At 40.6% G+C, this 20,801-nt stretch overlaps 3 protein-coding genes and 1 long non-coding RNA gene across 12 annotated transcripts in view; 3 read left to right on the top strand and 1 right to left on the bottom strand.

The window, feature by feature from the left end:
* Positions 1–20,506, bottom strand: part of LOC147799234 (uncharacterized) — a 40,402-nt gene extending 19,896 nt beyond the window's left edge. For 4 of the 8 annotated variants that reach the window (XR_015425465.1, XR_015425468.1, XR_015425463.1 and 1 more), the window contains exons 1-3: positions 20,418–20,506; positions 19,825–19,935; positions 19,006–19,130 (exon numbers count right to left, since the gene is read on the bottom strand). This is a non-coding gene — a long non-coding RNA (uncharacterized LOC147799234). The remainder of the gene's footprint in view (positions 1–19,005; positions 19,131–19,824; positions 19,936–20,417) is intronic. The other 4 variants (XR_015425464.1, XR_015425466.1, XR_015425470.1 and 1 more) reach the window with 4 other exon arrangements.
* LOC110989866 (E3 ubiquitin-protein ligase TRIM13-like) lies at positions 278–6,025 on the top strand. The gene is made up of 4 exons (XM_022254550.2): positions 278–432; positions 2,261–2,388; positions 3,001–4,102; positions 4,419–6,025. The coding sequence occupies exons 2-4, from the start codon at positions 2,302–2,304 to the stop codon at positions 5,042–5,044; spliced, it is 1,815 nt and encodes a 604-aa protein (XP_022110242.2). The 5' UTR covers positions 278–432; positions 2,261–2,301; the 3' UTR covers positions 5,045–6,025.
* LOC110989869 (uncharacterized) lies at positions 6,264–10,929 on the top strand. Its single transcript, XM_087137367.1, has 3 exons — positions 6,264–6,978; positions 7,269–8,354; positions 8,873–10,929. The coding sequence occupies exons 2-3, from the start codon at positions 7,274–7,276 to the stop codon at positions 9,520–9,522; spliced, it is 1,731 nt and encodes a 576-aa protein (XP_086993493.1). The 5' UTR covers positions 6,264–6,978; positions 7,269–7,273; the 3' UTR covers positions 9,523–10,929.
* Positions 13,481–19,194, top strand: LOC110989867 (E3 ubiquitin-protein ligase TRIM13-like). Of its 2 annotated transcripts, none has more exons than XM_087137375.1 (3): positions 13,481–13,657; positions 13,818–14,709; positions 16,396–19,194. In XM_087137375.1, exons 2-3 carry the CDS (start codon positions 13,824–13,826, stop codon positions 17,022–17,024), a joined length of 1,515 nt encoding a protein of 504 aa, XP_086993501.1. In that variant the 5' UTR covers positions 13,481–13,657; positions 13,818–13,823; the 3' UTR covers positions 17,025–19,194. The 2 variants fall into 2 exon arrangements, with proteins under 2 accessions (XP_086993501.1, XP_086993500.1); XM_087137374.1 differs by having other exon boundaries at positions 13,486–13,657; positions 13,818–14,904.
* Positions 20,507–20,801: the final 295 nt, after the last annotated feature.

Below are 20,801 nucleotides of genomic sequence, written 5' to 3'. Positions count from 1 at the left end.
TCTTTGAGCTCCCCCCTTGAACTTGAAACTGCAAGTTCACAGGGCTGACCTTTGATAATGTTTCATCTGAACTATTGTATAGCCTCACATGCCAGTCAAAACTGTAGAGTTGCAGTTATGAGCCAGGGCGGTCCAAGTACATGTAGCACACATCATTATGTGCAGTAGGAATGCCTACTGAAGTGCACTCATGTGGTCTCTTTCCACCCCAGTATGTACATGTACATGTATAAGCATTATTGTGAATGTACACGCTCATGAGCTCTATTTATAGACCATATGTCACATGACTTGATGGTGTTCTGCATTCCGTCTGGCACCATGTTTCTGGCATTTGCCCCTTCAAAACACACAACTGACTGAGTTGGCTTCAAAGTGGGAAACACTGCTGATGGTTTTTCACAAACTGGTTTTCCTGGCATTTCAAAGAAGGTGAGAAGATGAGGTTGGAAGGCTAGATATTCAATTCATAAACTGATGAAATTTCTGGATTCCACTTACATGTATCCAGAGCAGAGGTATCAAATTGTATGTATAAGTGCTATGATTTATTGTTATTGCTGCTTAGTGAATAACAAGTTGATACGTGGGTACACTTATTTTCAGATTTCAGACCAGTGAATAAGCTTAACCTGGCTGCCACGAAATAGCAAAAAGAACGGTTCCTGTACCAAAACTTTTATCCTGTGTGAAAGTTTGTAAAATGTGGCTTGTAAAGTCGATAGTTTGCAAAGGACAAGGACCCCATGGAGAGGACTTCCATTTTCTGAATAATCATTTTACGACAGAGTGAAGGTGTTATCATTTTTCAGACTTGCAGTGGGCATGGTACGTGTAAGAGTTTCTTATTGTAAGGGGAGAAGTTCTCCCAAAACTTCTCAAATTCACTGGATTACACCCAAAACAGACAAAACATGACAGGAAATACAAGTGAGACTGAAACAAAAAAATGAGGACAAGCACCTCATCTCACCCCCCTCCCCGGCCCTCCTTAAATCAGGGAAATTGATCAATCAGTATGTAATCAATGACCAATCAACTTTATCACATTGACCAAGTATACGTAAAAGATGTTAGGTTTTTCTATTTAGAACATCCTACATGATTCTCATCTACATGTATATGTAATGGAAACAAACCAAAGATGTGCTCTTTAATGTGTCTGTACAACCCTCAACTAGGCAAGCAGAGCAGTGCATGATGGGATATCTGTAATTGAGCTGCAAATGCAAAAGGGCAAGTGTTAAGACTCACTGATTGGATATCAACCACAGCTCCGTGATTCCAGGACATCAGGGCCTTAGTTACCAAGTATCCCTCCGCTATTTTGCATCAATACCCTCAACCATAGATACTCATACATGTACATGTAGAATGGTGGACACATGTAATCACTTGTTTTTGGTCAGTCTGTCAACATGTAAATCAATATAACAATGCAGAGAATGCCATTAAATTAGTAGATGACCAAAGAAGGCAACACGACAAACACATTCCTTTGGGTGGTACAGCACATGCTGACTTTGCTTTGACATGCTACAGTATATATTTTTGCATCTCTTCCACATTCCACATGAGGGACTTTTACCTGAATGGACGACAACAGATGCCCCAGATGAGGGTACATGTACATTATTTCCATGTGATTTCCTCAAGCTTAACCTGCGCATGGTTTCCCATCCAAGCACCGTACTATGCCGCCTGTCAACACTTCTCAACTTTGGTAATACATACAGACCACTTACTTTCCTTCTAAGAAGCATCAGGAAAGATAAATCCTAACAAACATGGACAGCGTGTGGGCAATTTGTAAATGAAAGCAATAAATGCATGTACCGGTATATATGTGCCAAACAAACGCCATAACGGTAGCTCAACTGCGGTGCATCATTCTGACCTCGTGTCACAACAACCCTGACCACAGCACCAAGTGTCTAATATGTAAAAGAATGCGTACAATATTTTTAAACAAGAGTTTTCACTGGTTAAATTGCTCTCATATCCACAGTACAATTAAGTAGTTACACATGTACAAGTACCATACATTACATGTATTGACAGAAAATGATATGCAAGACATCTGCAGTGAGCTTATCTGAGATCCAAAGGGTACATCCAATCGGTGAATTAACATCTGCAAACAAACCAGATGACAGGACTCTACACGTACATGTATATGTCTGGTGCTCACAGAATACCCTAAAATCTATTTACAAACCATGTCACATTTATACTGGATGATGTTTTTATATTTCTCCAGTGCCACATGTATCTTTCTGGAATCTTTCTGTCAAAAACCAAATGATTGAACATCAAGGCATCGTGGTAGACAAGTCCTGCCACTTCTTCCACCAACGGTTCGCAGGTGATTTTTCCAAGACTTCAAAGGTGAGAAAATAGTTGCAGTTGTTTTGGAGACGTTTAAAGTAGAAAGCTGGTATTTATAAACTAATGGATTTTATAAACTGCACTCATCGAGGGCGGGGGATTACACTTTGCTTTAGAACACTATGTGTGATAAAGTTATTTTATCATTTAGACAGAACTTGTATATAACATGTAAATATGAAGGCAAGAGCAAATACATGTATCCGGTACTGTATGATCTAAAACACCAATTGTCAATTCTAATGTGCCCATCAATACTAAAGAAAATGAATAAGTTTGGCACAGGATGAAAAAAGTCAGCTCACTGCAAAAGGTAGTTTGTAATTACCAATTATTTTCAATTCCAATCTCATTCATGTACAGATAACTCTGGCAAAAGCTTTCTTGATCAGCTGGTACATTCAATGTGACATATGCCGAGACAGATGAAATCAAAAGACCCTTGATTGTGTGTACAGTTTCTGTCAGAAATGTCTAGAGTAATTACATCATCACTGACGACAAACATGGTCCAAAGATTCCTTGCCCCGCCTTTCACTAGTGAAAATATTACTTGGCTATAGTAATATATTAACCAGTTCATATTTCCTTTTTTGACAATCGATTGTGCAGGTAATAATGGCAACAGCTCTTGAAAAAATTGGTCGACATCTTGAATGTGATATCTGTCAAGAAAGATACAAACGGCCAAAGGTCCTAGACTGCCTCCACAATTTCTGTCAGAAATGTCTCGAGGAGTATTACAACAGCAGATTCAAAGATGCTCCAAAGATTCCGTGTCCTAAATGCCGCAAGGAGACACTGCTTCCTCAGACTTGCATTCAAGATCTGAAAACAAATTTCCATTTGATGGGAATAGTCGAAGAGGTCTCTGAGCAGGAAAAGTTGGACCGTTCACAGGAGAACAAATGCCCCAAACACCAAGGGGACAGGAAACGGTTCTACTGTGAGACATGTCAAGAGTTAATCTGCAGTAGCTGTGCGGTGTTAGACCACTGTAAACCACAACATCACTACATTGACATCGGAGAGGCTTCTCTCAAATACAAACATTCACTGATAGATATGATTTCAGATTTCAGAGCAGATATAAAACAACTGGAACAATCTTTGGCTGCTTCATCTCAAGTTAAGCAAAAGTTAACAACAAATGTCATAAAGACTGTGAAAGCTGTGCAGACCACGGCAAGTAAAATGAGAGCTGAGATAAGAACTCAAGAGAAAAAGTTGATAGATGAAATTCAACGAATTCAGCAAGATTGCTACAGAATGTTCAATGAGCATCAGAAAACAGTGACCACAATGCTTCAAGGAAAACAACATTCACTGGCAATGGCCAAAGATTTCATCAATACCACATCGGAGAATTACTTTCTGTCCCTCTATCCTGCCATCAGCGAAGACTTGGAATCACTGAGGAGTCCACATCCTCCGCAGATTGATCCCAAGCTTTCATATCTAAGATTCTCTCAAGGTCAGAGGACTGATGAAATCAACTTGGGTAAGCTGGAGGTAAAAGCAGACAAGTGGGAGACGTGCCATGAATTTGGGAAAGCAGGAATTGGTTGGTTTTTTAGTCAAGAAAAGCTCAGTATGCTTCAAGGCATTGCCGAGACTCAACCTGGTGAAATTGCTGTGGCAGAATGGAGTAACAAGCGAGTGGTAATCTGCAGCAATGAGGGACAACACAAGGAAAACATTCCTCTACAATCACGTAAGTTTTTTGACTTACACAAGCATACATGTACATGCATGTCAATTCACATATTGAGGTAAACTAAATCGTCCATGTACAAACAAAATAAATACTGCACTGGATTTACAGTAAACGAAGCCACAAGATGCAACACTGCACAAGTATTATATGTACATGTATATGTATTCTTATCTTTCTACGCCATGTCCATATTTAACGGTTATCCACTAACATGATGGCTGGTGGTTGACAAAACAAAGTTAAAGTGCTTTATTAATTCATGTGTTCCTTAAGTGCCATTTACCCTTACATTTCAATTCTTCTTAACCCTTAGCTCCACGTGACATCGCAGCTATCCACAATCATGACAATCAGTTGGTGGTTGTAGATGACACCAAGTATGTCAAGGTGTTCGATAAGAAGAACAAGCTGGCCTTCCAGTTCCCCACAGTGCCACAGAGTGAGGTTGACAAGCCAGATGTGGACCTCCACAGTGTAGCAGTCAGGAAGGATGGCACCATCCTAGTGGGTGATGTCAAGAGGATGGTGTGGACGGAGCATAGACCTACTGATGGTCAGCTCCTAAACACCATACCAGTGCAGACTCCACCGTACTTCCTGGCTGTTGATGACTACACTGACAGTATTGTGGTCAGTGGAGATGACAAACAGAGAGTGAATGTCATTACTAGCGATGGTACAACACTGTCCACAATCTTACCGACCATCAATGGACAGCTGGTGAATAACTGCAGTGCTCTTTGCTGTGACCACTCAAACATTTACGTTGCAGTGTACAACGAGGTTGGCACAGGTCACATTCACCACTATGACTTGGATGGTGTTTTTCTTGCTTGCCTGGCTCAGGGTCTATTGCTCCCACAAGGAATTACGTTCACCTCAGGGGGGCAACTGGCCTTGGCTGACTGGAAGTCAGTCAAGAAGTATCACAAGGTGTGATGTCATCCAGTGTGACACTGACTAGCAACCAAGCTTCCTCATCAGAATCCCAAGAGCAAATGTTGATGATGAAATTGTCCGGCTACTACCACGTAAAAAAACCTTCATGCCCCATCTTTCCAAATCTCACACATCGCAAACATCAACATCATTAATTTCTCCTCGTACTCTCTAAGATGGTGATATTCTGTGATTCGAAATTACATTTTGTGTTCACTTCTTTCACTAAACAGAGACTTTGAAACACTTTGCAAACTGTTTCATTCTCATTTTTAAAATGTAACCTTCTTACAATCTGAAGGACTACTCACATTAAAATAACTGCATAAGAAGTGTTTTATAATTGATTGAAATGTATTTACTCGGACACTTGTTCACTTTTTTGCTGTTTGCATGTGGTACATGTAACTTGTTACAATGTAAAAGCCTTAAAAAGTATGGCCTAGATGCCTGGTGGGTTAGGAAGAAAGAAAACGCTTCTCCTGTCTTTATTAAGTAATGAATAATGTTGTCATCTGTATTAACTTTCAATATCAGACAAATTGCACATGATTGGGCTTAGCATGGTTAGAGTTGGTGCTTGGAATTTGACTTGAAACAAACTTATTTTAATTTGAAAATTAAAAAATAGCAAACACAAATGAAGAAATTACACGTTTTTGCCAAAACCTAATATTTTTAAGGTGAAAACGTCTTTTTCTAATGTTGAACATCAATTTGATTTAAATGCCAATATTGCAGACTTATGATTCAAACTTGTCACTTTTTTTTGTTCAATAAATGTTGGAAATTGGCAAAATGTCAAGTGTTATGTCACCAACAGGGCCAAATATTACGGCCCTGCTAAGCACATGATTTGAGGCTAACAGAGGCTCTGTGTATTTCATGGCGACCAAATTAATCTATCAAAGAAAAAGGGAGTGAACGTTTGACAATGACGGTGTTTTCTGGTGGTTAAACAATAATGAACTTAGATCCTGACATTTTTGTCAGAACTTCTTGAATTTGCCAAAGTGTTAAACCAGTCAGGGTCCTCATCCAAAGCTATATTTTCTATTTTCCCAATTACCATGAGGCCCAAGTTAGCACCACCCCATTCGTAAAATCTCCTGCCCAACTTCTTCCTTTGATCCCCCAGTTCAAAAGGATTCCAATCACCAGCTCACCGTAACCGACCTTTGATAATGTTACGTCTCTACACATTCAGCCTGTTTGCTAGTCCAAACTATTAAAAGTGGAACAATGCCAACTAAAAAGCTGCAGTTGGGCAGGTCCAAGTCCATGTACAATGGGGATGTTCATTGCAGCCACTCATGCGTTTCCTTGTTTACTCCAGCGTAAACACATTTGGCAAACACACAAGTTTAAGCACCCCCAAAATCTCCAATTCCATTTATAAACCTGGTGATGTACGTCAATGACATCGCCGTATTTCTCCAGCCCAGCCAGAGTGCACACATGCAGTCCTACAGATTTCACATTTGGCAAACACAGAGGGAGCATCCCAAAAATCCCCAATTCTATTTATAAACCTGATGATCGCTGGATGATGCAACCACTGGATGGTGTGATCAGTGGATGATGTCTCTGTACCAAAGATTAGTTGGCATGTACATGCATGTCCACGTATGTACATGTACACGTACAGTAGGAACACTGACTGCAGTACTCCCATTCAGTTCCCCTATTCATTCAGGCATGACCATATTTTCCAAATACACAAGGGTCATGGATTACTCACTCCTAAAGAACAAAACTCCCCAAATCCAAAAATCTATATTATAAACCAGGTCTGTAAGCGTTAGTCCTGCGTCTTCTTTCCGGGATCTGCCCCTACACAAGCTAATTCTACACCTGGCATAGAAGAGAAAAACTGCTAATATTTTTCGACCGACTGTACGTCTGTGGTTGATATTCCTGGAACTTCAAAACAGGTGAGCAAATAGTGGAAGCTGTTTGGTTGAGTTTGAGGGTGGGTTGGTAAAAGGAACAGGAGAGAGCTACTTATCAAGAGCTAAGAACTACCATTGCACCGCTTAGTGCGTAGTGAAGAATTTCTATAAAACACTACGTTATTAGGAGATGTCAGGAAAGTAACTCACTCATCTCCAGTATTCCAATATTTGGTCAAATCGAATCCGAAGGGAATCAGTTGCTGTTGTATTACATAAAGGACGGCACTTTACAAGACCATTTCCCTTTTTTATCTATTAATTCTGCACAGAAACAATGACAACAACTTTAGAGAAGATTGGTCAACATCTTCAATGTGGTATATGTAGAGACAGATACAAGGAGCCCAAGACCCTAGATTGCCTGCACAGTTTCTGTAAGAAATGTCTGGAGAATTACTACACCATCAGATACAAAGATGCTCTTAAGGTGCCTTGCCCAGTGTGCCGACAGGAAATGGTTTTGCCAGATACACGTATCCAAGGCCTAAAAACCAATTTCCATTTGACGAGTATCATCCAGGAGATCTCTGAACAGGAAGAGTTGGCACGGTCAGAAGAGAAGAACAAATGCCAAAAACACCAGGGAGAAATGAAACGCTTCTACTGTGAGACATGTCAAGAGTTAATCTGCAGTAGCTGTGCGGTGTTAGACCACTGTAAACCACGACATCACTATATTGACATTGGAGAGGCTTCTCTCAAATACAAACATTCACTGATAGATATGATTTCAGATTTCAGCAAAGAAATAAAAGGACTGGAACAATCTTTGGCTGCTTCATCTCAAGCTCAGGAGGAGTCTGCAAGGAATGTCACAAAGACTGTGAAAGCTGTGCAGGACAAAGCGGCTAAAATGAGAGCTGAGATAACATCTCAAGAGAACAAGTTGATTGATAACATCCAAGGAATTCAGCAAGATCGCAAACAAATGTATGCTGAACATCAGAAAACAATAAGCACTTTGCTACAAGGAAAAAAATGTTCACTGACAGTAGCCAAAGATGTTATCGACATCTCATCAGAGATTAAGTTTCTGTCCCTCTATCCTATCATCAACAAAGACTCGAAATTGCTGAAGAGTCAAAATTCTCCCAAGATTGATCCCAAGCTTTCATATCTGAGTTTCACTCCAGGTCAGTGCATTAGTACCATCTCTCTGGGTGACTTGGAAGTAAGCCAGTGGAAGATGTGTCGTGAGTTTGGCCGAAGAGGAAGTTGTCAAGGAGAGTTTGAATTTGCTCGGGGCATTGCTGCTCCTCAACCTGGTGAAATTGCAGTGGCAGATGTTTATAACCAGCGAGTGATGATCCGCAGCAATGAGGGAAAATACAAGAAACTCATCCCCCTCTATTCATGTAAGTTTCTTCGACAAATGCAAGCAAACAATTACTTGTGCTAATTCGCATACATGTACATGTGCTAGGCTCGACTGAAAATGAAAACAAAATACAGTACTGCAATGGACTTGCACTATTGCATGGGCACAAGGTAAAAAAAAAAACAAAACCGGGTATATCCTACAGATAACTAGAATGTCATCAAATTATTAGAACCCACGAATGCTCAAGTCGATTTTTTGACTAGGAATATAATTGATACAAGTGTTGGTTTTGCAATCAACCTTTGAGTTGGAACGATCCCTTGGCAACCTGTAATATGTCGATGTTCCTTCTTTCTACATGTACATGAAGTCCATCTACTGGTTTTATCAGTTCTCTGCAATCATGACTAATGATTGGCAGTATGTGGGGATAAATATTTCAGATTTATACACCACGGGAACGGGTAGAAATGAAAGAGCATAAGTTCATACTCCAGAAATAAATGCTACTTACTCTGCTTTTCAGACATTTTAACTCTTCTATGTCCTCAGATCCGCAAGACGTTGCAGCTATCTGCAATCATGACAATCAGTTGGTGGTTGTAGATGACACCAAGTATGTCAAGGTGTTCGATAAGAAGAACAAGCTGGCCTTCCAGTTCCCCACAGTGCCACAGAGTGCGGTTGGCAAGACAGAAGTGAACCTCCAGAGTGTAGCAGTCAGGAAGGATGGCACCATCCTAGTGGGTGATGTCAAGAGGATGGTGTGGACGGAGCATAGACCCAATGATGGTCAGCTCCTACACACCGTACCAGTGCCAACTCCACCGTGGTTCCTGGCTGTTGATGACTACACTGACAGAGTTATAGTCAATGGAGTTAACGAACAGAGAGTGTACGTTGTTTCAGCCAATGATACAGCACAGTCTATCATCGAACCGACCATCGATGGGCAGTCCGTACAGGTCTGCTCTGGTGTCTGCTCCGACAAGTCAGGCATATATATTGCTGTGTCCAATAGGCTTGGCTATGGTCACATTCACCACTATGACCTAGACGGCATTTTTCTTGCTTGCTTGGCTCAAGGTCTGCAATTCCCATATGGAATCACATTCACACCAGTTGGGCAGCTAGCTGTGGCAGACAGATTCTCCATCAAGATGTACCACAAGATGAGGCGTCATCAAAATGACACTGAGTAGCAATCTCTTTCATCATCATCACTACAACACAAAGCAGCCTTCGTCTCCAATATTTTTGAAATTCCACTTGAAAACATCCAAGCAACTTGTGAAAGACCTTCTTGCCTTTTCGAAGCTCTAAGCTCCCACATCAGTTTATTCATGATATTTGCTACAACTGAACTTTAATTTTTGTACACCTTCAAGTCGGTAAAGCAGTCCTAGGGAATGATCTAATGGCAAATCCATGACAGGCTCTATCAATACCATTTGTTATCAGAGAAAAAACTGGCCCTGCTGAAATAGTTTTTCATTCATATAATTTTGATACATGTACAAAGTAATCGTACTTGTACAATGCATCTGCTGTAATTTAGGGATCTATTACCAAATTCCTTCATTTCAACCAGATTTCTTGAAGCAGCATTCCTACCAATGTAACCAATCTCAAATGTTTATATACCTTTGTATGCTTTTTGGCTTGATTTACATGTACATATACCTCTTTAAAGGTCTCATAGCTAAGGAAACAGGGTATATAATTTGAGAAAAAGTTGACTGCTTCATTCAAGAGTCATGACTGGTCTTTTACGTACATAGCTTTAATTCCCGAATACATACAATGTACGTCCACTTTTACAGTTTACTGATGTGAAATCTCAGTAACTTGCCTTTTTTATTAAACCCATAAATATTAATATCATATTCAAGCTTGTTATGGTTATGGCAGCTACACGTTTAAGCTTTGTCTTGTGAGCCATGCAAAAAGCCTTCAATCCACCATCCTTTACAGACATTCTATGATTGCTTGTGCAGCCTTTAGGACTCTGTTCTCTAAAGGCAGCCTTCTTGACAATATTTTGCGTATAACTGTCTCATGAATATAAGCTGTGAGTCACTTTCCAGACCACTTCAGCCTTTAATAAACTGCAACATTCTACATTCTACCAATCTGTATGACTGCTTTTATGTACCATGTAATTGTTCTACAGAATCATGCATACACATTAGATTTAGAAGTGACTGAAATTTACATGTATTTACCCGACAATATGCTTATTAGAATTTGATTCTCAAGGTTATTCCTCCAGTGACTCCACATCTTGCTTCAGTTTTGCTCTTTTATTATTGGCTGGTTTGCAGTAACAAATGTAGTCTTTAGTGTAAGCAATTGTGACTTGATGAAACAACCTTAGTTCAATTTGGAATTTAACACAGCAAATACAACTGAAGAAATTCTGCCTTTCTGTTGAAAGATAATGTAAGCAAGATGAAAACATCTTTGCCAAATACTGAGCGTCGGTGTGATTTCAATGCAAAATACATGTAGCTATATAAACATGAATGATTCAAACTTGTCAATTTGCCCTTGTAATTAGAAACCAGTGTTTTATTAAATATAATACCGGATTTTGGTGATACTTGCAAGTGTTGTCGCCAAATAGTGTTTTTCATTTCAACTGACCCGTACCAGTGGGTGATCGCAATGCCAAGATAGCTTTGCCTTTTGGACCCACATCATTTTTCATTAAGGATGGATTTAATTATACCCTGGCGTATATCCAACTAGGGGAGGGAGGCTACGTAGCTGCAAAGGAAATGAACACCCACTCAATGACTGGATATCCATGATTCCCATGTGTCAGGGCACTGGTACTCATCCCTCCTCCATTTTGCCTTCCAACATTCAACCATGGATGACGGTGGACAGATTCAATTGAAATGGTCTTTTTGTAGATGGCCAATCTAACCTAGTCAATGTGCAAACAATGTACGTGGAGAATACAATTGACAGATGACCACAGACAGCAACGTGACGACCCATTCCTACAGGCAGTACATATACATGTACAGAATCGACTTGTATGATGACTTTGCGTTGGCGGGACGGTCTACAGTCTTGCATCTCCTTAACCCTAACCCCCTAGGGACCATTGGCTTTCAATCTAATAAGGGACTTTTACCTACGTGTAAATCAACAAGAGATACCCTAGACAAGTGTTTAGTAATTTCAGCAACTTAAAACTACCTGGTTTCTCATCCGAGTATCCCTACCAGTCAACACCAAAGATTGTATAGCGCCGCAAAGGGGCGCAAGATGGCGAACTTCAAGGTGAATACACATAAAATGTTGTAATTGCATGGGCGCCATTAGAGCAAGTGATACGCCTGCGCAATGCAGAGGCGCAGGCGCCGCGACAGCCACGTGCACCTGGTGAGACTGCGTCCAGGCATTACTGTAATCTGCGCAGGCGTATCGCTTGCTCAAATGGCGCCCATGGTAATTACATCTTTTCGGCAGAGTTATCAGTCTTGCGCCTTCGGCGCTATACGATCTTTGGTCAACACTGCTTAACTTTGGTACAGACCACTTGCTTTCCCAACAACTAAGCACGGCAGGTGGACAATTTGTAAATGAAATGGTACAGACCACTTGCTTTCCCAGCAACTAAAGCACGGCAGGTGGACAATTTGTAAATGAAATGGTACAGACCACTTGCTTTCCCAACAACTAAGCACGGCAGGTGGACAATTTGTACATGAAATGGTACAGACCACTTGCTTTCCCAACAACTAAGCACGGCAGGTGGACAATTTGTAAATTAAATGGTACAGACCACTTGCTTTCCCAAGAACTAAGCATGGCAGGTGGACAATTTGTAAATCAAATGGTACAGACCACTTGCTTTCCCAGCAACTAAAGCACGGCAGGTGGACAATTTGTACATGAAATGGTACAGACCACTTGCTTTCCCAACAACTAAGCACGGCAGGTGGACAATTTGTAAATTAAATGGTACAGACCACTTGCTTTCCCAACAACTAAGCACGGCAGGTGGACAATTTGTAAATGAAATGGTACAGACCACTTGCTTTCCCAACAACTAAGCACGGCAGGTGGACAATTTGTAAATCAAATGGTACAGACCACTTGCTTTCCCAGCAACTAAGGCACGGCAGGTGGACAATTTGTAAATGAAATGGTACAGACCACTTGCTTTCCCAGCAACTAAGCACGGCAGGTGGACAATTTGTAAATGAAATGGTACAGACCACTTGCTTTCCCAGCAACTAAGCACGGCAGGTGGACAATTTGTAAATCAAATGGTACAGACCACTTGCTTTCCCAGCAACTAAGCACGGCAGGTGGACAATTTGTAAATCAAATGGTACAGACCACTTGCTTTCCCAGCAACTAAGCACGGCAGGTGGACAATTTGTAAATGAAATGGTACAGACCACTTGCTTTCCCAGCAACTAAGGCACGGCAGGTGGACAATTTGTAAATGAAATGGTACAGATCACCACTTGCTTTCCCAGCAACTAAGCACGGCAGGTGGACAATTTGTAAATGAAATGGTACAGACCACTTGCTTTCCCAGCAACTAAGGCACGGCAGGTGGACAATTTGTAAATGAAATGGTACAGACCACTTGCTTTCCCAGCAACTAAGGCACGGCAGGTGGACAATTTGTAAATGAAATGGTACAGACCACTTGCTTTCCCAAAAACTAAGCACGGCAGGTGGACAATTTGTAAATGAAATGGTACAGACCACTTGCTTTCCCAACAACTAAGCACGGCAGGTGGACAATTTGTAAATGACTACAGTACATTTATCTTCAGACCTATCTGGAAAAACATACCGGTAATGTTCGTCAGACTGTGGTGCATCATCCTGACATCAGTGTCATGACAACCCTAAATGAGAGCAGCACGTGTAAATATTATCAATGAATTTATACAAATACTCTAACCAGTTATTCACTGAACACCTCACAAATCCACAGTAGAAATAATCATACATGAACTATTCACAGAGTATCTGCTGAAGTGTGTTAAATGATTAGGGACTTATCTGATGTACCAGGAACACTCAAGTGCAGAGTAAACAAATGCAAACAAACGAGACCCCCCCCCATAACTGGAACCTGCATACCTGGTGTACACAGTAGACCCCCAAAAATCCCAGACTCTATTTATAAACTACATCACGTTACTTGATGACGTTTCTGTGTTTGCCAAGCGCCATTTCTCTGGGCTTCGCCTCTTCAAGAGCAGGCAACTGATCGCACATCGCGGCAGAGTAGACGCCACTGTGCACTTTTTTTTCTACCAACTGACTGAAGGTGACTTTCACTAGACTTCACAGGAGGTGAGAAAAATGAAAAATGACGGCATTTGTGGACTACACATATCAAGGGCAAAGGAATTAGAGTTTTCTCTGGACCAGTAGGGGTAGCGTACGGGGGCAGTGAAATTTTGATCTTCAATAATACTAAGGCATTTCCTCTTCTAATTGCATTTGTGTGCAGGTAACGATGGCACAAGCTTTCGACAAGATCGGTCAGCACTTCACTTGTGATATTTGTCAAGACAGATACAAACAGCCAAAGATCCTAGACTGTGTGCACAGCTTTTGCCAGACATGTCTGGAGGATTACTACACCAGCAGATACAAGCATGCTCGAAAAATTCCTTGCCCTGTGTGTCGGCAGGAAACGGTTTTGCCAGATGCACGTATCCAAGGCCTGAAAACCAATTTTCCGTTGATGGGAATCATTGCAGAGATCTCCGAACAGGAAAAGTTGGCACGGTCAGAAGAGAAGAACAAATGCCAAAAACACCAGGGAGAAATGAAACGGTTCTACTGTGAGACTTGTCAAAAATTGATTTGCAGTAGCTGTGCAGTGTTAGACCACTGTAAACCACAACATCACTACATTGACATTGGAGAGGCTTCTCTCAAATACAAACATTCACTGATAGAGAAGTTTTCAGATTTCAACAAAGAAATAAAAGGACTGGAACAATCTTTGGCTGCTTCATCTCAAGCTCAGCGGGAATTTGGAAGGAACGTCACAAAGACTAAGAAAGCTGTGCAGGACAGAGCGGCTAAAATGAGAGCTGAGATAACAACTCAAGAGAACAAGTTAATTGATGAGATCGATCAAATTCAGCAGCATTACAACAGAATGTTTGACGAGCATCAGAAAACAGTAAACACGATGCTACAAGGAAAACAACAATCAGTGACAACAGCCAAAGATGTCACTGATACCATGTCAGACAGTGAGTTTCTGTCCCTCTATCCTATCATCAGTAAAGACTTGAAATCGCTGAAGAGTCAAAATCCTCCCAAGATAGATCCTAAGCTTTCGCATCTGAGCTTCACTCCAGGTCAGTGGATGGGCGCCATCTCTCTGGGTAAGCTAGGAGGAGGCAAGTGGGAGTTGTGTCGTGAGTTTGGCAAAAAGAGAAGTTGTCAAGGAGAATTTGAATTTGCTCGGGGCATTGCTGCTCCTCAACCTGGTGAAATTGCAGTGGCAGATGTTTATAACCAGCGAGTGATGATCTGTAGCAACGAGGGAAAATACAAGAAACTCATCCCCCTCTATTCATGTAAGTTTCTGAAAAAGCAATTGCGTCTACCCCATCATCATATCCATCTCCTATTCCGCCCCCTCCCCACCATTCTATTCATTTCCTACCCGCCCCCTCCCCATCATCCTATCCATTTCCTCCTCTGGCCCCACTTTCGACATATGTATGTACCTTGTCCAAATAATCCTCCTCCCACACTGAGGTACCCCTCCCCCAACAAACATCCTAATCTGTCACTTGGAGTCCCCCCCCATCCCTGACACTTTTCCCATATACTGTACATGCACATTTGTATGTGTCTAGGCACTGTCCATACATACATGTATATCTACCTGTACATTAGAGGAGTGCTTAGTACATATGTACTGTATGTACTACAGGGTAAGTACACAACACAACTCAAAACGTTAACATTCAAATTTCATTTTTTTTTCATTAAATTCATAAGTTTCCAAGCATTAATGCCAGATGAGACTTTTTAAATACTGATGGAATTCCAAGAGGAAGCAACAAGCACTCAATGGCACATTTTAACACCTGCAAGGAAAAACTTTAACATTTGGGGATGTCCGGCGGGTCGGCCCCACAGACGGACAGACTGACGGACGCAACAGACGGATGGACAAAAGACGGAAATCGGTATAACATAGGCTCGCATTTGCTTCACAGCTCGCCAAAAATGGTGAATTACATTCAATTGATCTTTCCTTTTGTTCTGCACCAATCAAGTAAAAATTTTCCAATATAATCATTTGAAATTACAGTGCATTCTCCAAAGTTTTCTCTAAACTAATATTCATTTACCAGAACATCCTACACTGAATACATAATTTCAATTTTAAGATGGACACCGCTGAGCGATATGTACTCTTGAAAAACGTTTTATGTTCATCCCACTACTGTTGTCTTTCACACTGCATAAAATGTGCCTGGTATCAAGTAAACAAAAATATTCTGAATTCAATAAATAAAATATATTAATGCATTTACCTAGTTTTATCATTTTCAAAAGTAGAACTATTGCACTCAAAATCTGTATCGCGCCAAACCTGAGATGTTTTTAAGCAATTGAGAAGCAAATTTTGGGCATTTTTTTTTCACTTTGCTTGAACTGCAAAAATGTCAGCTGTTATGCAATCAGTGTTATTTGGTCAGTGCAATTCTCACAATGCAAAAATATTCAAGAAACCTGACAGTATGGCACAGTTGTGTTACAAAAATAAACTGGTCTGAGTAATTTTTATGGCAAAAAAATTTCATTGTGTTTAGCTGCACTGGGTTGCAACATTCTGTGACAACCTGTATAATGGTTATAACATTCTTTCTTTCTTTCTAAACCAGGTCCATGTATGTCCAGCTTTCCACTGGCTGGTGGTTTTGAGCAAAACATATTCATTTACATGTATCATGGGCATACTGACACCGGTGAAAGTGCATTAGTAGATATGTTCTTAAAATAAAGGCTACCAGTGTAATGTACATGGACTCGTTATTCTTCTTTATCTTCAGTTCCAGTGGACATCGCCGCCATCCACAATCATGACAATCAGTTGGTGGTTGTAGATGGCACCAAGTATGTCAAGGTGTTCGATAAGAAGAACAAGCTGGCCCTCCAGTTCCCCACAGTGCCACAAAGTGAGGTAGACAAGACGGAAGTGGACCTCCAGAGTGTAGCAGTCAGGAAGGACGGCACCATCCTAGTGGGTGATGTTGAGAGGATGGTGTGGACGGAGCATAGACCCACTGATGGTAAGATTTTACTGCACGCCATACCAGTCCTGACTCCACCTCACTTCCTGGCTGTCGATCACTGCACTGATAGGGTTATCGTCAGCAGTGTTGACAGACAGAAGGTGGTTGTCACTGCTAGCAATGGTACAACACTGGCTACCATCAAACCGACCATCGATGGGCAGTCCGTAAGGGTCTGCTCTGGTGTCAGCTGTGACAAGTCAGGCATATACATTGCTGTGTGCAGTAGGCCTGGCACTGGTCACATTCACCACTATGACCTGGATGGCGTTTTTCTTGCTTGCCTGGCTCAAGGTCTGGACTCCCCATATGGAATCACATTCACATCAGACGGGCAGCTGGCGGTGGCAGACAGATTCTCCATCAAGATGTACCACAAGGTGTGATGTCATCCAGCATGGCACTGACTAGCGATCTCCTTCATCATCATCGACATCCTAACAGAAACTGTTGATGAGACAGTCTGGTCTCTGCTCCACCAATCAACCTTCATGCCAAACATTTTTGGAATCCCACTTGAAAACAACCAAGCATTTGATCACCAATGCCTTTCCACTTGAGAGACAATTCTTGCACTGTTGAAGCTCACAACTCCCCTGTACCAAAACAGTTTCATACTCATGACTCAAACTACTCAACACCCAAACTATCATTTTGTATATGCCTCAAATTGGTAAAGCAGTCCCAAGGATTTATTCATGAGAGATGGCAATTTCAAATCTTCTGACAGCAAATGCAAGACACCACAAAGAGAGAAAGCTCTATGAATGCCAAAGATTGGAAAAAAACCCACTTGCCCTGCTCAAAATGATTTTTTTTTAATTCATAGCATTTTGATGCAGACCATTTGTACTGATTGGGTTCACCTGCTCTAATTAATTAATCTATTTCCACTTTCCTCAATTTAATCGTATTTCTTGAGGGGGTATTCTTAGAAATGTTGACCTTCTTTTGTACGTTTGCTTGTTTGCTTTACCTCAACTCACTTGGCATTGTTGCTTGCAACCTCCTTAAACATAATCAATCCTGACAAATTCTCTGCTACTGGCCGCATGCTAACTGTACAGGACACCAATGCCACATTACTGTGCAAAACTTTCCAAGGGGCAAGAAGCTTGCTGCTTGCAAATATACCAACTGAGTTCTATCTTGGTAAGTCTTGCAAAATCCTTTTGCAAAGTCATCATATTGAAAGAACATGTGAACCCAACTTTGGTTAACTCATCAAGCTGTTTGTTAAAGATGAAAGACAATATTCAACCTGTTTATTTGATTTCTTATCGTCATTTGTACAAGCTATCAAAGATTTAAAATTTGTCTAGCTTTAATACCAGACTAATTGCATAATTTTGTACAGTTCACTTAATTTAAGTGAGGTTTCTTGATATTTTGTTACAACTTGCCATATTTTGTTAATATTGCAAGATGTTAGTCGTTAAAGTTTTAGCAGATGTCACTCAAGAAGCCCTTTACTCATTATCTCTGAAACATATCACTGCTTATTAAGATCTTCAAGACTTTGTTCCAAGGGGAGCATTCTTGGTCACACAGTATGTTTGTTAATACCTTTGATGAGTACAGTTTCAAGATCCCTTCATCCTTAAAATGTGACATTCTTACATTTGTGACATACATCTCAATGGCTACTTACAAGTTACAATGAATGACTGATTTACTTCACTGACATGTATCATGCATATTCATTACTTTTAGAAGTGACTAAACATATTTACTCCACGAGTTCTTTAGTACGACTTTTGTTGCTTGCAAATTATATTAGTGTTGAAATAGCGTGAACAAAATGCTTGGCTTAGACTGCTTGATAGCTTTGGGAAAAACAAGCAAATGAAACGTTGACCTAATGGTGTATTATTATACATACAATGTGAAAACAAGAACAATTAAAATTGAACAACCAACAGGTCAAATTTAAACAAAAAACTGCAGCGCCTTACTTAAGTTCATATGTACTCAAATTGAATGTCAAATACTCATCTTTGCTGTTTGCACTTGTTTGAATTCATTTACATGTGGTCATGATCACAGTATTCATTAGTTTTAGAAGGGACTGAAATGTATTTACTCCAGCAGCTGTTTAGTATTGTTTTTTGCTGTTTGTCGTTATTATGATGTTTAGAAGTTGTAAACAGTGAACTGCCGAGACTTCTTGATGGGTAATTAGGAAGGTTGACAGTTTGACATACAAGAACTGTCACTGATACACTATGACATTTTAGTCCAATGAACAACACACACACAATTTATAGAGTCTTTGAAATTAAATGACTCCATTGAGGGGTCAGTGTTACATGGCTTTTAGATTTGACCAGCATGGTCATTTGGTTGTAAACTGACCAGTAGACTTACCTCAGTCACATCTTGATTCCCAAGATTCTTGCTTCAATGACTTCAGGTCTTGCTTCAGGAGTTTCAACCTTTCATCTTCGTCTATTTTGGGGTTAGATATGTACATGTAGCCTTCAGTGTTTGCACTGTTGGAACAGTCATATTTCAAGTTTGAAAATCAAAAGGTGAAAAATAAAACGAGCAAATGCACATCTTTTTGTGAAAATGTACCATTCATGTGTCAGAAGTCAAGATTCTTCCGCCAAATGTTGAATGCCAGAAACATATTTCAATGCGAAATAGCAGATATTCATGATTCACACTTGTCAATTTGTCATATCACTGTAAACAAAAACGACTTATCTTTGATTTCATTTCTGTTTTATCAGAGAGTGTATTCAGCAGGAGTGCTTTATTTCAACCATGAGTGACAAAATTATTTGAATACAAAAACAGTTCTATTTTTGGACTTGTGGCTTTTCTAAAAGGAATGATCACATCGTCATACCAGGGGAGGAAGGGGACTTGCTGCCTGGCAGCATTTTGCTTTTTTCCAGGAAATGATAGAGCCAAGTGAAACATAAGATGAGAACAAATATCTCATCTCCACCCCAGGCACCAAGACCTCAACCAAGATGTTCGATCAATAGAAAAAACAATTACAATTAGTTACATAATGTTCCCTTCCTCTGACTCTCCATCAACAATTTGTTTTCCTTTTTAAGATGTACACCTACGAACAGGTGACATGGATAATCAAATTAGGCCTAGGCCCCCTAAATGATTTTGAATCTACATGATTAGGCCTTAATGACATGATCTCAAAATGTGGCAACATACCTACATGAGATGGAAGCATACATGTTAGGCACTTGGCTGTAACCATATTCTGCCAATTATTGTTCAGACATCATCACATACTGTTGAGTGTTCAACCGCATTGTTTTGAATCTATACATAGGCAAAAAAAATAGTTAAGTAAATATTTTTTTACAACTGAAAAGTGGCTTCATAGAATTTTAAGGCTGGAATTCTTTAGCTGTGTGTAAATTCCAGGGAACCGAGAGGTGAATTTGCCCAGAGTTTTTGATTTTTAGTCGGGTGCCGTGCAGATCACGAAATGTTTACATGTAGTTTTGAATGTGATCTGGACCACCAGGCCTAGGGTGGTCTACGGTACGCATTTATGCCTGTGGTGTGACCGTGACTCACATTCACACCTGTGACCACACTGTGACGTGTTGACAGTGTAAGTGCGAGCGTAGGCCTTAGTTTGTACATGGAGGTAGAATCACATTACTTCCTATACTCCTTCCTGTTTAAAATATGTGCGCGACAAACATTACGTTAAGATTCATCCTTCCTAACGTGTAAAGGTGGTGAAGGACGATCAAAGGAACCATCCTTGCCGTTTACCAGCCGTTAAACTTTACCTTTTCAGCTTAAATTCCCAAGATCGCGGTGATCATGTCACAGCCCCGTGTTGTCTCTCGCGCCAGTGCGTTTTCTCATCATTATTTAGCGCCCTCTGTTGAAAAAAGTAACAGCGCCCTCTACTGACAAAAAAGACCAATATTTAGCGCCCCCGTTGATGAAAATAACAGCGCCCTCTATCTACATGACGTCACTAATAAACATTCACTTTTAAACAACCTCAAGCGCGGATTGCCCCATTAAAAAAGCGAGAGTGCCCTCTACCAAATTGTTCGCAAGGACTTTATTGTTTTGATTATCAAGTGCGAACAATTGGGTAGAAGGCGCCCTCGCCTAAATAAATAACGCCCTGTGATCTGAGGTGACAATTTCTTGACAGCTGT

Source organism: Acanthaster planci, linkage group LG05 (genome assembly GCF_054643075.1).
Source record: "Acanthaster planci isolate LZ-2023a linkage group LG05, COTS_SCS, whole genome shotgun sequence".
NCBI lineage: Eukaryota > Metazoa > Echinodermata > Asteroidea > Valvatida > Acanthasteridae > Acanthaster > Acanthaster planci.
The sequence above is the reverse complement of the archived record's forward strand: the minus strand, read 5'-3'. Positions and strand labels throughout refer to the sequence as shown.

Excerpts from the sequence above, each read along its gene's own strand:
- LOC110989866 (XM_022254550.2), top strand. The coding sequence starts at position 2,302 with ATGATTGAACATCAAGGCATCGTGGTAGACAAGTCCTGCCACTTCTTC. Across the intron at positions 2,389-3,000 it reads ATTTTTCCAAGACTTCAAAG|GTAATAATGGCAACAGCTCT; the intron begins GTGAGAAAATAG and ends TCGATTGTGCAG. Across the intron at positions 4,103-4,418 it reads AAACATTCCTCTACAATCAC|CTCCACGTGACATCGCAGCT; the intron begins GTAAGTTTTTTG and ends CTTAACCCTTAG.
- LOC110989869 (XM_087137367.1), top strand. The coding sequence starts at position 7,274 with ATGACAACAACTTTAGAGAAGATTGGTCAACATCTTCAATGTGGTATA. Across the intron at positions 8,355-8,872 it reads ACTCATCCCCCTCTATTCAT|ATCCGCAAGACGTTGCAGCT; the intron begins GTAAGTTTCTTC and ends CTATGTCCTCAG.
- LOC110989867 (XM_087137374.1), top strand. The coding sequence starts at position 13,824 with ATGGCACAAGCTTTCGACAAGATCGGTCAGCACTTCACTTGTGATATT. Across the intron at positions 14,905-16,395 it reads ACTCATCCCCCTCTATTCAT|TTCCAGTGGACATCGCCGCC; the intron begins GTAAGTTTCTGA and ends CTTTATCTTCAG.